Source organism: Leopardus geoffroyi, chromosome A3 (assembly GCF_018350155.1).
Source record: "Leopardus geoffroyi isolate Oge1 chromosome A3, O.geoffroyi_Oge1_pat1.0, whole genome shotgun sequence".
Taxonomy (NCBI): Eukaryota; Metazoa; Chordata; class Mammalia; order Carnivora; family Felidae; genus Leopardus; species Leopardus geoffroyi.
The window spans coordinates 27,211,849-27,228,068 of NC_059336.1; the positions used below are offsets into that span (position 1 = coordinate 27,211,849).

Sequence of the window (16,220 nt, forward strand, 5' to 3'; positions counted from 1 at the left end):
TTATTTCTTGTTTCATGCCTTTTCCCTCTGCAGGTTGTAGACTCTACGATGACAAAGTTCACGTTTGTTTTATTTAGTACCGTGTAACTAGACTAACCTGGAGCCCGACGCAGGGCTCGAACTCACGAACCGTGAGATCGTGACCTGAGCCGAAGTCGGACGCTCAACCGACTGAGCCACCCAGGCGCCCCAGCAAATATTTATTATATGACTGAATGAACAAGTGAATATATGCTTTATGGGAATTATGGTTCAGTAGATCTAACATATGGTAAAAACAAAAAAACAAAAAAACAAAAAAACACCAAAACCTTAGTTTCACAACAATTTAGATGCAATTTTCAATGATACATTTCCAGCATCGCATGCGTGTTCATTAGTTTTGCTCTGTTTCTTCCTAATTTGAACCCACGGTCCAGTGAGCATGTGGTTCGTCAGCTCAGGTGCCCGCTTCACTTCCCTGGTATCAACACTCTGCTTCCATGAATTCAACTAATATTTATTGCATACCTACTGTGTGCCAGGCATTATTCTAACTATTGAGGATTCAGCAGCCGACAAAACAGATAAATTCCTGCCCTGGGGAAAAACCCTTTTGTTGAGATGCCTTAGTGGAGAGTCATGGCTTCTCATTTAAATTCATAGACCCAAAGGCCCTTGACCGAAATGGAGGCTGGGTCCCTTTGAGGAAGGACTCTGTAACAATGCCACAAGCACATACTGAAAATCTTTCTTCAGGCCAAGGGCACCTGTGGCCATTGGCCAGAGTGATTATATATCTGGGAAAGAAAGTACCGTTTCTGAATTGACTCTAATAACTAGGGACCCAAAATGCCATCCATCAAAATTCGAGGATGTATGGAGGTCAGATGGTACAAACTTTTTCGATCCAAGAATACCTCGTGGTTTGTCTGGTTTTTTTTCATTCGGCATCATTATTTGGAGAACATCCATGTTGTAGCATGTATCAATAGTTCGTTGCTTTTTATTGCCAAGTAGTATTCCATTGTATGGATATACCACAACTTGTTGATCCATTCACCTGTTGATGGACATTTAGAGTGTTTCCGGTTTGGGACTGTTACAAATAAAGCTGCTGTGAACAATTGCATACAAGTCTTTGTGTGGACATATGCTTTCTTTTCTTCTGGGTAAATACCTAGGTATTGAATGGTTGGATCATATGGTACATTAACCTTTTTGAGAAACTGTCCAGTGTTTTCAAAGTGGTTGCACTATTTTACATTCCCATGATATAATTTTCACATATTTTCTTCTCTAGGTCCTCATGACTGATTTCTCTTCTCCTTTTTTTTCTGGTCTTAAAAAATTAAAAAAAAATTTTTTTTTAATGTTTATGTATTCACTTTTGAGAGGGAGAGACAGAATGGGAGTGGGGGAGGGGCAGAGAAAGAGGGAGACACAGAATCCTAAGCGGGCTCCAGCCTCTGAGCTGTCAGCACAGAGCCCAATGCGGGGCTTGAACCCACAAACCGCGAGATCCTGACCTGAGCCAAGGCCGGACACTTAACTGACTGAGCCACCCAGGTGCCCCTCTGGTCTTAAAAATTTTAAGGTACTTAATGTTCACAGATTTTATTTCCTTTTCTAAAAACTTGATTCTTATTTGAGACTCAGAAATCAAAAGAATATTAAAAAAATATATAAAGATATTATAAAAATAATAAGACAACAAACATCTCTATACCTACCGTCCAGATAAAATAGTAGACTATTAGTATTACCCCTTCCAATTCTGGTATTCTTAGGGTTAACCATTTTCCTCAATTTGTGCTTTATTGATTGTTTTATCATCAGTGTCTATGCCCCTAGCAAAACATTTGCTAATATGTGCACAATTTTAATCAAGTTCTAGAAAACGTTTTGTTAAAATTTTTATCAGACAGGACATCTGGGTGGCTCAGTTGGTTGAGTGACTGACTTTTGATTTTGGCTTGGGTCATGATCCCAGGGTGGTGGGATTGAGCCTCTCGTTAGGCTCTGTGCTGATCGTGGAGGCTGCTTGGGATTCTCTCTGTCTCCCTCTGCCCCATTCTCCGCTCGTGCTCTAAAATTAAAAAAAAAATTTTTTTTAATGTTTATTTATTTTGAGAGAGAGAGAGAAAGCGAGCTGGTGAGAGGCAGAGAGAGAGAATCCCCAGCAGGCTCTGCACTCTGTCAGCACAGAGCCTGACATGGGGGTAGATCTTATGAACTGTGAGATCATGACCTGAACAAAAGTCAGGTTGGATGCTTAACTGAGCCACCCAGGCACCCCTAAACGTTTTATTTTTAAGTAATCTCTACGCCCAACTTGGGGCTCGAACTCGCAACCGTGAGATCAAGAGTCACACGCTCTACCGACTGAGCCAGCCAGGTGCCCCAACTATTTTTATTCTTGATGATGGGTCCTAGTTTCCTTCTTCTGTGAATGTCTTTTAATTGCGTTTTTATTTTTAAATTTTTTTTTTCTTTCAACGTTTATTTTTATTTTTGGGACAGAGAGAGACAGAGCATGAACGGGGGAGGGGCAGAGAGAGAGGGAGACACAGAATCGGAAACAGGCTCCAGGCTCTGAGCCATCAGCCCAGAGCCCGACGCGGGGCTCGAACTCACGGACCGCGAGATCGTGACCTGGCTGAAGTCGGACGCTTAACCGACTGCGCCACCCAGGCGCCCCTTAATTGCGTTTTTAAACATTTAGTGTTTATTTTTGAGACACATACACACACACACACACACACACACACACACACAGTGTGGGTGGGGGAGGGGCAGAGAGAGGGAGACACAGAATCCGAAGCAGGCTCCAGGCTCTGAGCTGTCAGCACAGAGCCCGACGTGGGGTTTGAACCCACGGACCGCAAGATCGTGACCTGAGCCGAAGTCGGACGCTCAACCGACTGAGCCACCCAGGCGTCCCAATGATGAAAATATTTTGACGTCCTGGGCCACCTGCAAGGGGACTCCTGCAAACTAACAGGCAGACACAGAGATCAGCCACACATATTTATTGACAGAATTTAGGAATCTCCTGGGGTCAGACTGAGGGCAGCTTCATCTGCGTTTTCATGGCTTCAGGCTTCGAAGAACTTGACCACAGCTTTTCTCTTGGCTGGTACTTGGGCTTCACACAGCACAGTTTATTGTTTGTGCAGTAAACATAGATCCTTTCTTTCCTGGAGCATTTCTGGCGGCATTTGCCGTGAAGATTCCAGCATTTTTGGGTGCTGCCTGACACAAAAAAGAAAGAAGAATTGGGAGACAGCGTTAGTCCTGAGAAGCGCTATTAAAGCAGATGTGATAGAAGGTCCTCAGTTTCCCTTGCCTTTGACCTTAGCCTCCTTTTTTCTTTTTCTTTCCTTTTTTAAAAATGGTGCGAAAATACAAAGAACATATAAAACCTGCCCGTTTAAGCATTTTATTTATTTCTATTTTTTTAAAGTTTGTTTATTTCTTTACATAATCTCCACACCCAACATGGGCTCGAACCCATGACCTTGAGATCAAGAGTCCTTGCTTGCTTCTCTGACTGAGCCAGTCAGGTGCACCCTCCCCACATCCCCAGCATTTTAAAGTGTACAGTTCCAGGGGCATTAAATACATTCGCAATGTTGTGCAAACATGACCACCATCTAGTTCCAGAACTTTCTAATCATCTCAAAGAGAAACTCTGCACCCCTCTCCTCAGTCCCGGGCAACCACCAATTTGCCCTCCTCTCTATAGATTTGCCTACCGTGGATATTTTATGCCAATGGAATCATATACAATGTGGCCTTTTGTGTCTGGCTTCTTTCACTCAGCATCATGTTTTCAAGGTTCATCCATATTGGCTGTTTTTTTGTTTTTGTTTTTATTTTTGGCTAACATTCCATCCCTCTCTTCATAATTCCATTCTTATTTTGTTTTGTTTTTGCCAAGTCCTATCATTAAGAAGGCAGTTGTACTTAGGCTTTTTTCTTTGATGTAGTCGAGTACACATCACGTAAAATCTACCCTCTTAACCATTTTTAAGTGTACAAGCTGTTACAGTCACCCCGTGTGCAGCCATCCCCACCATCCACCCCCGTAACTCTTTCCATCTTGTGAGACTGCAACTCTTACACTCATTAAACAGTAACTCCCATTCTCTCCTCCCCTGGTGCCCCTGGCAACAACCCATCCATATTGTTTTCGGTGCCTTTCCTGGCCCAGAATCTTGACCAACCAACAAACTGCAAGGCTTACAAACACAGCTCTCGAAGTGTTCTGACAGTTTGGGGGGTAGGATGGCACCAGCAGCCTCAACTTAGAGGCACACAAATCTGGAACAATTTTGCTATTCCAACCACAAGTTTTTGTTTCTTTGTTTTTAAGTTTTTATTTATATATTTTGAGAGAGAGAGAGAGAGAGAGAGAGCAAGCAGGGGAGGGGCAGAGAGAAAGGGAGACAGGGAATCCTAAGCAGGCTCCACACATCAGCACAGAGCCCCACGCAGGGCTCGAACTCACGAGATCACGATCTGAGCAGAAAGCAAGAGTCGGATGCTTAACCCAGTGAGCCACCCAGGTGCTCCTTTAATTATCTTTTAAAATTTCTTTTGAGCCTTGAACAAACTGCCACCACAAGAACCGGGTTCTGAAAAAGTCTATTGAGAAATCTGTCGTGTTATGGAGACCCGAAGATGGGTACCTGGTGTTTCTAGACTATCTGAAATGGAGCTTGGGGGAAAATTGGACCCATCACAGTAAAGAAAACTTATAAACTATTCTAAGACAACATGTGGAGAAGTTTTAACTGATTATGAGGGTAGCTTTAGTATATGTCCCACCTGCCAGCTTCATAACCCTGGAAAAACAGGAAAAGTGGGACATGAAAAGGACCCGCTGTCTCAGGGACTCTTTATACAGCCCCCTAGATCTCAAGGATTTGAATATGGACTCACTATTCTCCGCCTTTTCTGTGAAGGACTAGATGCTTTTTCTTGCCAGGAGGCAACAGCATTTCCTGTGACTAAAAACACTTGTAGTTTGTCTTTTCCTATTTGAGAAACCCTATTTGCCTGTCTAATGACCAGAGTGCTCTTTTTACTGGGACTTTAATTAGGGAATGGTAATTTTGCCAAAAATCATGCTACCCTTATCATTTCTCAACCCTCATAAGAAATAGAAAGAACTCAACATAAATTAAAATGAAAACTTGCTAAACTGCCAGAAGACTTCATAAGGTCTTGAAGAGCCTAAGAGACTCATAATTTGTTCGTGGGTCTAAGGTTTGTTGTTTCTTCCCCCAGAGAATTGTAAAGGGCCACAATGTGTTGCCCAGCTCTTTTCCCTTTCCTTGCCGCACAGCTGGATTAAGTTGGGACAATTTATTGCCTTAAAAAAAATTTTTTTTTTCAACGTTTATTTATTTTTTTGGGACAGAGAGAGACAGAGCATGAACAGGGGAGGGGCAGAGAGAGAGGGAGACACAGAATCGGAAACAGGCTCCAGGCTCTGAGCCATCAGCCCAGAGCCCGACGCAGGGCTCGAACTCATGGACCGCGAGATTGTGACCTGGCTGAAGTCGGACGCTTAACCGACTGCGCCACCCAGGCGCCCCAATTTATTGCCTTTTTAAATGTTTATTTTTGAGAAAGAGAGAGAGAGAGAGAGACAGAGAGACAGACAGAGCATGAGCAGGGGAGGGGCAGAGAGAGAGAGAGGGAGACACAGAATCCGAAGCAGGCTCCAGGCTCCGAGCTGTTAACACAGAGCCCGACGTGGGGCTCGAACCCACGAATTGTGAGATCATGACCTGAGCTGAAGTCGGACGCTTAACCGACTGAACCACCCAAGCGCCCCCGATTTATTGCCTTTTTATCAGGAGTCAAACTCTCGCTCTTGACCTCAGTGGTTGGGGATGAGTACACTCGTCTGTAACACATCCGTTCTCATGTGGTGATGAAGAGAGAGCTGGAACACTTGGAACCAAGCTAACTTGGCTCACCAGCACTGGGGGTAGGTTTCATGCTATGGCAATTTCTAGAGCAACAGTCTACTGGAGAAGTTCAGTGGAGTGCCTGAGTCTCCCACGTGCTCATTCGTGAAGTCACCTGAGCCGCTGACAATGTCACTAAAAATAATTCCATAGTCACTTGATGATCCTAGGAATTCCAGAAAACTGTTGTCCACCATCAGCTGGCATTAGACATCATCCTTCCATGTGAGGAAGCCACATGCACATTTCCCAGAAACCTTTCTAGTGTGTGTGTGTGTGTGTGTGTGTGTGTGTGTGTAAATGCATCCACGTAGGCAACCAACCAAAGCTGAACAATATAGTGTGACCTCTGGGACCCATGAATTTGCCTCTGGTGGCTTTTCCTGGGTATTACCAATAAGACTCTGGTCCTGGGTGCACTCTTTTGTTAGTGATGCGTTTTCTCCTGATAGGAACACCGCTCATTAAGTGTGCCCTATCATGTCTAAGCAAGACCCCTTTGAATAGGCACTATTAATATGAACTCATGAGGTATTTTATATGTATTCAGTGTGTTGCTTTTCCCACTTGGCTCTGTCTACTGAAATGATGTGATATGAAGGACCAATTTAATAGCATTGAATACCTCTAGCAACTAGATCATGGTTCTGAAATACCATTTTCCTACTTAAAAAAAAAAAAAAGTCCAAACTTCTCAAAAAAATGGAGAATTCAAGATCTGGGGGAAGAATTGTACAAGATGAGCCTAGAATATCTTGCCATGCCAGATAACCAGTTATGAGCCAGTGAAACTGCTTTTTGTCACCTAACAAAAGGACAAAGTCTCAAATCACATCTGTCTGAAACTTTGTATTTGCAATCCTATCAGCAAGACTGGAACATTCCATACTTTTCTGAGGAGACAGTCTTTCAACACAGAAAAGTAGCCTTGATTTCAGAGCCAAGGGCAGAGTGTCAGAGAAGGGGTTTCAGGATATGAAATTCCACATCTCTCTTAATTTTGTATTTTCCATGGAAATGGGACCCTGAATCCATTTCTCAGCCTCGGCCTGATGTTAACTGCTTTGCACAAGAAGTCTATCAAACACTCCTTCACAGAGAAAGACAAATACCATATGATTTCGCTCGTATGTGGAATTTAAGAAGCAAAATAGATGAATATAGGGAAGGAAAAAAAAAGAGGGAGGCAAACCATAAGAGATTCTTAACTATAGAGAACAAACTGAGGGGAGATGGGGGGTGGGCTAAATGGGTGATGGGCATTAAGGACAGCACTTGTTGGGATGAGCACTGGGTGTTATACGTAAGTGACGAATCACTAAATTCTACTCGTGAAACCAACATTACCCTATATGCTAACCAACGAGAGTTCGAATAAAAACTTGAAACAAAACAAAAACACAACTTCATTGACATTTTACCTCAACTCTGTCTTTCTCCCTAATCTTTAGAAACCCTAAACCTTTAGAAACCCAGAAAAACCGCCAAGCATTTATTCTTTCTTATATAAGCTGTACCACTGAGTAACCAAATAGTAGAGGATGAGTATCTTTATTATTTCAGCATAATAAATTTCCAGCTAACTAGTGACGATCACATAATAGAATGCCACCATATTGCAATGCCCAAAAAATTAACGTAACTGGGCTTTGAGCATCAACTCAGTTACGAGCATCAGCTACAGTTTGCGCATTAACCGTAAATGTCACTAAAAGAGAGACAACCAAGATATCGTGTGCCTCCTGATGAAAGAACCTTATTAGCATCAAAAGTTTGCCAAAAATGATAGAACCTGAGCCTGGTCAAACCTCTGGAGCCACGTACCAATTTTCAGGAAATACAGAGGTCATAGGAATACACTGAACTTCACCTTGAGTATGCAATCAGCAAAATCTGTGCCGTGGGAAACCGTAAGTCAAATGACCCAACAGATAAGTTATAAAGACAAGAAAGGGATCTCAAGAAACATTGGATTTTCAAAGTGGGCGTGTCAAAAATAGGCTCTCTAGGGATGCATCCTTAGCAAGGGAAGTATACAGAAATGGCAAAGAATTGTTTTAACAATTTTTTATTTATCTGTGTTTTTTTTTTTAAATTTTTTTTTCCACGTTTTTATTTATTTTTGGGACAGAGAGAGACAGAGCATGAACGGGGGAGGGGCAGAGAGAGAGGGAGACACAGAATCAGAAACAGGCTCCAGGCTCTGAGCCATCAGCCCAGAGCCCGACGCGGGGCTCGAACTCACGGACCGCGAGATCGTGACCTGGCTGAAGTCGGACGCTTAACCAACTGCGCCACCCAGGCGCCCCTATTTATCTGTGTTTTTGAGAGACAGCGTGCATGTGCAGGGGCGGCGAGGGGGGATAAGGTAGAGAGAGAGGGAAGGAGAGAGAGAATCCCAAGCAGGTTCCGTGCTGTCAGCACAGAGTCTGATGCGGGGCTCGATCTCACAAACTTGAGGTCGTGACCTGAGTCGAAATCAAGAGTCGGTTGCTTCACGGACTGAGTCACCCGGGCGCCTCTGGTTGTTACAACTCCTGGCGAGGGTGAGGGGAAAGACAGCCTCGTACACTCTATTTTGGCCTCTCTGGAGGCTATTTAGCAAAAAACTCAACAACATCTTAAAACCGTGCACAGTTTTTACCCAGCCATCTCCTTTCTAGATGTCTGTCCTAGGGAAATACTCACAGGTACAGACTGAGAAGCCAAGTCGCTCGAGATGCCACTCTAAACAAGTGAGAGATAGGTGCCTGCCCTCAGAGGACTTCCCATTTAGCCACCAGATGTTTGATTGCCCAGGGTTGTAATGACAGTTATAAAGGAGGTGCTCTGGCTGCCATGAGGAGAGATAACGTGGGTATCACAGAGGAAGTGTAGGCGACATGTCCCCCCCGCCCCCGCCCAAACCTAATTTCTGCTGGGTTCTTGGGCTTTATAGGTATGTCCTGAATTTCCACTGAATTTCCAATCTCCTGAATTTCTTTATATATATGTCCTGAACCTAACTTTACTATTTTGAACACGTTAAAGTGGTATATATTTCATTCCCCTTTAATCATGAGACCCCCTCCCCCTTGGTTGCCAAAAAGCAGAATCGGGCAGCTTCTGGGCTTTCGGGGAACGGGATGCAACAGAGATAGAATGACAGTCCTTGTTTCGCTGAAATGAGATGAGTTGTTTTAGTTCATGGCAAGACAATGATCTCTAAAACCCAAATGTATCAGAAAGGGTCAGGGGGTTCCAATTTCAAAGAGCTCCTTTAGATATTAGGTGACCTGGTGGAGTCAGATAAAACCACCTGACCATAAGCCATGAGAGGTAAAGGCTGAGGGTCCAGCTAAAGAAACTTCCAGTCAGTCTCTATTACTAGTAGGAAGTAGAGGGAAGTGCTCTCCCCAGGGGAAACTGGGTGCTTAAATCGACTTCGTGTGTCTCCCTTTGCTCTGCTGTGGCATAAAATAGATCCAGAAGACCCTCAAGTTTCCTTGTGTCTGTCTGGTGGAGATGCGAAAAAGAGGCTGAGAGCCTGAGGGACCTGCCAAGAGTAGCCCCTGATGCAGAAGGTGGTGTGTGCAAGGGGCGAACGGTCTAAATCTGGGGACCAGATTGAAGACAGCTGAGGTGAAGGGCTCAGTCGGCGGGGCTCTCGACAGGACCGAGAGCTTCCGTCAGCCATGGGATCCAGTACACTGCAAGTGCCAGAACACTCCCTGGCCACTCCATGAGGGACCTTGTCCCCGAAGTCAATGAAGGCCTAGCACAGGGTTGCCTTGGTTCTTCATGCTCCTGCCCCAGGGCCTTTGCACTTGATATTCCTTTCAGCTTGAATGTTCTCCCCCACAAATCCACGTAGCTCACCCCTTGTCCTCCCTCAGATCGCAGTGAGCCATTTCGTGGGCACCCCTTTGAGATGGCAAACCTCCCTCCCCCTGGTACTCGCTATCCCCTCCCAGCCCATGCTGCTCATATACTTAGCAGCTGCCCTTACGTCTATTTCACTTATGTCTTTAAACCTTTTCTGCCTCCCTCAATGGAATGTAAGCTCAAGAGGACCAGAAATTTTGCTCCCTTTGTTTTGTTCTGATTTGCTCACTGCTCCCCTCCCCCGACCTATCACAGTGCCCAGGACATGAAATCCATTCAACCATGTTTACTGAATAAACCGATTAATTCCTTCATGACCTATCGCACCACCTTCTCCTAAACCCAGATGCTGTCCGAGGAAGGGGAGGGGGGAGGGCGGGACAGAAGAAGGAAGACGTGCTGCCAGACCGAGTAGTTAGTTGCTCAAAAGAGACTGCACTGACTTGGAAAGCCGCTTTCACCCCGAAAAGACGAGAACGAGTCGTAAGTGCTGACGTTCGGCGCAGCCCCTGATGATGGGTCCTGCTCTTCGCGACTGTCCTGCCGGCGGGATGGGGGTTCCCGGGAAAACTCAGATGGGTTGTGGAAAATAAAGAAGGCGCACTGTGTCGCGCGCCGACGTTTCGGCGTGTTCCACGCGTGCCATTGTTGTAGCGGTTTGAGAGAGGAGGAGGTTGAAATGCCGAGCAACCCATCTGCTTGCCGGAGGTCAGGGGGGTAGGAAGCGGAGGGGCATTCTCCCCCCCCCCCCCCCCCCCCCCAGGTTCTGAGGCTTTCCTCTCTGCCCTGTGCCGCGTGGTGTGACAGACATTTGCCACCGGCAGATACAAGGGCTGAGGTCAGCTTGGCTGAGGAAATTCACATCTTCTGGCTCTGCAGAAAGGTTAGGAGAAAGCCCGGGTGTGGGTAGAAGCTTCGGCAGGCTGGGCGGGAGGGGCCCCATAGCCAGGCTGGGGGTGGTCGAATGGGCACGTCTGACCGTGCCCCCCCCCCCCCCTCCCGTTAGCCTCCCCATGGCTCCCTCACCTGGCAGTCAAGGCCGGACCTGGACCTTGAATGCTTCCTCCGCTTTCCCCCTGGCCGGGCCCCTAACCCACTCAACCGTGGGTTGAGTGGCCCTGAAGGCGCCACGCTCTCTCCCACGGCTGGACCTTCCGCATAAGCTGATTTCTGCCTGAGACGCCCTTTCTGCGTCCTTCTCCTCGCCTTTCCCTTCTAATCTCCGCATACGTTTCGGGACACAGGGTACCCCTTCAGGAGGACTCTCCTGGCCCTCAGACTGGGCTGGCCCCTCCCATGGGCACCTCAGACCCTTAGAGCCCCTCCGTCTCATGGCACTTCGGGTTGTGAATTCTCTTGTCTCTTGTCTCCCCTAGGGCCACGTCATTAATCTCTGTGGCCCTAGCGGCTGTCACAGGGGCGGCAACAGTGTGTGTGCGTTTTCCTCTCCGGTTAGGTGGTTGTGCTCTTTACAAAGCCTAGATCGTTCTGGGGACTGTTTTGTAAAATGTTGCCTTCTCCTCCTTCTCTTGCCCACCCTTTCCTTTTTTTTTTTTTTTCCCCCTATATATGAAATTTATTGTCAAATTGGTTTCCATACAACACCCAGTGCTCATCCCCAAAGGTGCCCTCCTCAATGCCCATCCCCCACCCTCCCCTCCCTCCCACCCCCCATCAACCCTCAGTTTGTTCTCAGTTTGTTTTTTTTTTTAATTTTTTTCAACGTTTATTTATTTTTGGGACAGAGAGAGACAGAGCATGAACGGGGGAGGGGCAGAGAGAGAGGGAGACACAGAATCGGAAACAGGCTCCAGGCTCTGAGCCATCAGCCCAGAGCCTGACGCGGGGCTCGAACTCACGGACCGCGAGATCGTGACCTGGCTGAAGTCGGACGCTTAACCGACTGCGCCACCCGGGCGCCCCTTGTTCTCAGTTTTTAAGAGTCTCCTATGCTTTGGCTCTCTCCCACTCTAACCTATTTTTTTTTTTTCCCCTTCCCCTCCCCCATGGGTTTCTGTTAAGTTTCCCAGGATCCACATAAGAATGAAACCATATGGTATCTGTCTTTCTCTGTATTCTTGCCCCCCCCCCCCTTTCCCTTCTTTCTCACATGCCAGGCCACCTGCACCTGCTCCTGGGGAGAGAGAGCAGGGATGGATGGGGTGGCTGAGCAAGAAACTCTGGATGTCTGGTCGGTACCTAAGATCTGGCGCCTGCTGCCGGCCAGGGAGCCTCCTCCACGTGGTTCCAAAAGGGAAGCTCCTGAGGCCAGGAGCCTGGGGACGCCGTGAGCCGGCCTCAGTCTCCACACCCTGCCCCTCCCCAAGAGGCCCAGGTTACCTGGAGTGAGCTGGGACAGGAGCAGCAGGGCGGCCAGAGTCAGCGAGAGGAGCCTCATGGCTGGAAGTGGCCCAAGGTGAGGCTGCGGGTCCGATGCGACAGCAAAGCTAATGGGGCAGGGCTCCGGCCTCTCTGGCGGTCGGTCCTTCTGTTCAACTGGAAGGATGCCACCCGCACGTGCCCTCAGCCACCCACGGGTTCGGCCCCCGCGCTGCCCGAGCTCAGGGTGTGCAGCCACATACTAAGGGGCTGGCAAGGTCAGCGGGGTAGGGGCGGGGAGGGGGGCAGGCAATCAGGTCCAAGGTCCTTCCAAGGGGCTCTAAACAACCCCACCCCCCACCCCCCCGCACCGAAGGCCAGCACGTGGAGCGCAGAGGGGCCGGGAAGGCCTCACAGAGAAAGTGGTGGCACCTGCAGAGGGGTGCACCCGGGGCCCCGGGCAGAGAAGTCCGCCCCAGGGCTTACGCTGGTGTGGAAAATGAGAAACGCGACCCAGCTGGAGCGAAACCTGGACGACCGTGGGGAGAGACGAAGCCCCAGCACCAGCCTGGTGGTGCTCTCAGCTAACCCACCGCTAACCCTGCAGTGGACCTCACCCCCAGGGCCACGTCGTCTGGACCCGGGGCTGAGCCCCTCCCCCAGAGGCCCAAGGACCAGCTGTTGGGGTCCCCACTCTGAACTCCCGGATCTGGAAAGCCCATCGTCTCCCTTCAGTTCCTGTAGTCACTCTTGTCTGTTTTCAGGGTCCTCCTGTTCTTTCAGCCTTCCAGCAACGTGTGACCAGTTCCCTCCCTTGACTATCCCGCGTGGTTTCCATTTCCTAACTGGAGACTACTTGATGTAGACCTCAAGGGTATAAAAGCGTAGATAGGGGGGCGCCTGGGTGGCGCAGTCGGTTAAGCGTCCGACTTCAGCCAGGTCACGATCTTGCGGTCCGTGAGTTCGAGCCCCGCGTCGGGCTCTGGGCTGATGGCTCAGAGCCTGGAGCCTGTTTCCGATTCTGTGTCTCCCTTTCTCTCTCTGCCCCTCCCCCGTTCATGCTCTGTCTCTCTCTGTCCCAAAAATAAATAAACGTTGAAAAAAAAAATTAAAAAAAAAAAAAAAAAAAAAAAAGCGTAGATAGGGTTTACAAGACAAAAATGACCCGAGAACCATTGACAAAGGGGCAACATAGGAGGTTGAAGACTGAAAATAGGCAAAAGAGTGAGGTCAGTAAGTGTAAACGACTCCTTCTAGAACCTTGATGAGGAAGAGGAGACAGTGGGGAGGAAGGGACTCGGTGCCTAAAGCCTGGAAATCCACCACGGGCGTGTTCATTTCTGTTAAGGAGGGTTATCTATCTATCTATCCATGTATCTGCATATCTATGTATCTATGTATCTATCTATATTTTTGAGAGAGAGAGAGGGAGGGAGAGGGGCGGAGAGAGAGAAACTTAAGCAAGCTTCATGGTCAGCGCTGAGCCCTACCTGGGGCTGGATCTCACCACCCTGGGATCATGACCTGAGTGGAAATCAAGAGTCTGACACTCAACCGACTGGGCCACCCAAGCGCCCCCAAGGAGGCTCATCTTTTTTTTTTTTTTTTTTTTTTCAACGTTTATTTATTTTTGGGACAGAGAGAGACAGAGCATGAACGGGGGAGGGGCAGAGAGAGAGGGAGACACAGAATCGGAAACAGGCTCCAGGCTCTGAGCCATCAGCCCAGAGCCTGACGCGGGGCTCGAACTCCCGGACCGCGAGATCGTGACCTGGCTGAAGTCGGACGCTTAACCGACTGCGCCCCGAGGCTCATCTTTTTAAACATGTGTCAGTTGAGGTTCAATCTGGGAAGCAGAACTACGATCAGTATTATGGGACGAGGACGTTATTATAAGAATTGGACTCTATTCAATTGCAGAAAGACCTAGGAAAGTAAAGATCTGTTCAGGACGTTGGTGGGGTCGCTAAGGGAGCTGGTGTAGAAGTCGTGAAAAATCATGGACAAAAATACAAATAGACCATTCACAAAAAAGATTTAGAAGGCTCTTGAGCATGTGAAAAGATACTCAATTTCACTCATAGTTGGAATTTAAAGAAAATCTGTTGTTTTTTGTTGAAATATGTTCAAATCCTAACCCCAAGTACCTGTGAATGTGACTTATCTGGACTTATCTGGACTTACAGGGTCTTTGCAGATGTAATCCAGTTAAAGTGAAGTTTTCCTGGATCAGACTGGGCCTTCGAAGAAGAGGGAAAGGAGGGAAAGTTGGGCAGAGACACTCAGGGAGAAACCGTGTGACAAAGGAAGCAGGGATTGGAGGGGACACTGCTGCAGGCCGAGGGACACCAGCAGCCGGAAGTTAGGAGAGAAGCGTAGGACAGATTTCTCCTCTGAGCCCCCAAGGAGGAAGCGACCCTGCCAACACTTTGGTTTTGAAATTCTAGTCTCCAGAACTGTGAGAGAAGAAAATTTCTGTTACTTTAAGTCCCCCGGGTTGTGGTACTTTGTTATCGCAATCCCGGGAAACGGATACATCATCCTACCCAGGCACCAATGTATCTTTAGGTGTTTGCCACAGTGAACAACGAACATTGCGGTCTCTGCCCAAATGGAAACATCGGTGCCCTTGTTCCTCCTCCTTTTCTAAAGAAAAAAAAAAAAAAAATCTGCTACAGGCCACTTAGGCGAGCAAACTCTTAACGTATTCACTTGCTTTCTTTTGGACACTGAATTCACCTCTGGAGAAGGAAAAAAGAAGAAAAATGTATTGCACGTCCCATAGCCCACCTGCCCCCGTCTCCAACTCCAGCCAAAGAAATTATTGAAAAGAAGACATTTCTGCTGCATCTTTATTTTTTTAATTTTATTTCTTAAATGTTTATTTATTTTTGGGAGAGAGAGAGTGTGTGTGTGAGCAAGGAAGGGGCAGAGAGAGAGGGAGACACAGAATCTGAAACAGGCTCCAGGCTCTGAGCTGTCAGCACAGAGCCCGACACGGGGCTCGAACTCACGGACCACGAGATCATGACCTGAGCCGAAGTTGGTCGCTCAACCGACTGAGCCACCCAGGCGCCCTCTGCTGCGTCTTTAAAATCTTGAATAAATATTGAAGTCACATACTCTAGATGTTAATGTTGAGTAACGCCAGAAGTGGGACTCCGGTGCCCTCTGGACAACACAGAAACCTCTAAAGCTGAATGTCATCGTGGTCTGGCCGCCATCAAGAGTCTATGAAGCCAACTGTGAGAAGAGATTGTGGGCTGGTGTTGGTAGCGGTAGTGAAGGGCAATTTATAGCTTTTCCAGAAAGATACCCAGGCTGGGGTGCCTTCCTTAAAACGTTTACCTGGGTCTCCACAACCTTGTTGGGGGTGCTGATGTTGTCAAAGGCCGTATCTGCCAGGGGCCACATGGGCACTGTGGCCTGGCAGCCCATGTGGCACCTTAAGAGGACAAGGAAACCAAGAGAGTCATGGGCAGGCAGCCTGGTCTTTACCGCCAACCGGAGTTCCAGAACTCCTCAAAACAAGGCCCCTCTTCCTGCTCAGGATTCCATCGACCACCTGTACCGCTTGTTCCAGGCAAAGGGGAAAAGACAGGACCAGATATCTGTTGCGAAGCTAGGTAGATGGCTCCCTTGGACAACCCTGGCAGCTTCAGGCTGAAGAGACTTGCTTTCAGAACGGCTGGGGGCTGCTGAGGCTGTTGCCGAGCCGCGCGAGAAGGCTGGGGTCGGAGGGTGTCTTCTGTCTGGACCAGAAGGGACTTGCATGGGCGTTCCCTCCAGGGCAGTGAGGAGTTGAGGCTGGTCAGTTGCTGTTCGCTCCATTCTCAACTGTGACATTGCCTCAGGACCTCCCAGTTCCCCAAGGACAGATGAGAAATTCCTTCTCAATAGTGGTGGGCATCCAGTGCTGGCTTATTTGTGGGGCCCCTTTGTGGGTCCTTTGGAGGCACGCTGAGGGATGCATATACCAGACTGTTCCCAAAAGTGAGTGATGAACTCTCTAGCTGACTTCGCATGACCTCTCCCAGCTCCTGCTTCTGGGGACTTTTTTTTTTTTTTTTTTTT

The 16,220-nt window shown here is 47.9% G+C and overlaps 1 protein-coding gene across 1 annotated transcript; it reads right to left on the reverse strand.

Moving 5' to 3' along the window:
* Positions 1-2,996: 2,996 nt before the first annotated feature.
* On the reverse strand, positions 2,997-12,397 carry DEFB123 (defensin beta 123). Its single transcript, XM_045444985.1, has 2 exons — positions 12,168-12,397; positions 2,997-3,234 (listed from the first exon to the last, which is right to left on the reverse strand). The coding sequence occupies exons 1-2, from the start codon at positions 12,223-12,225 to the stop codon at positions 3,041-3,043; spliced, it is 252 nt and encodes an 83-aa protein (XP_045300941.1). The 5' UTR covers positions 12,226-12,397; the 3' UTR covers positions 2,997-3,040.
* Between the last annotated feature and the right edge of the window lie 3,823 nt (positions 12,398-16,220).

Excerpts from the sequence above, each read along its gene's own strand:
- DEFB123 (XM_045444985.1), bottom strand. The coding sequence starts at position 12,225 with ATGAGGCTCCTCTCGCTGACTCTGGCCGCCCTGCTGCTCCTGTCCCAG. Across the intron at positions 3,235-12,167 it reads CCTGTCCCAGCTCACTCCAG|GCAGCACCCAAAAATGCTGG; the intron begins GTAACCTGGGCC and ends TTTTTGTGTCAG.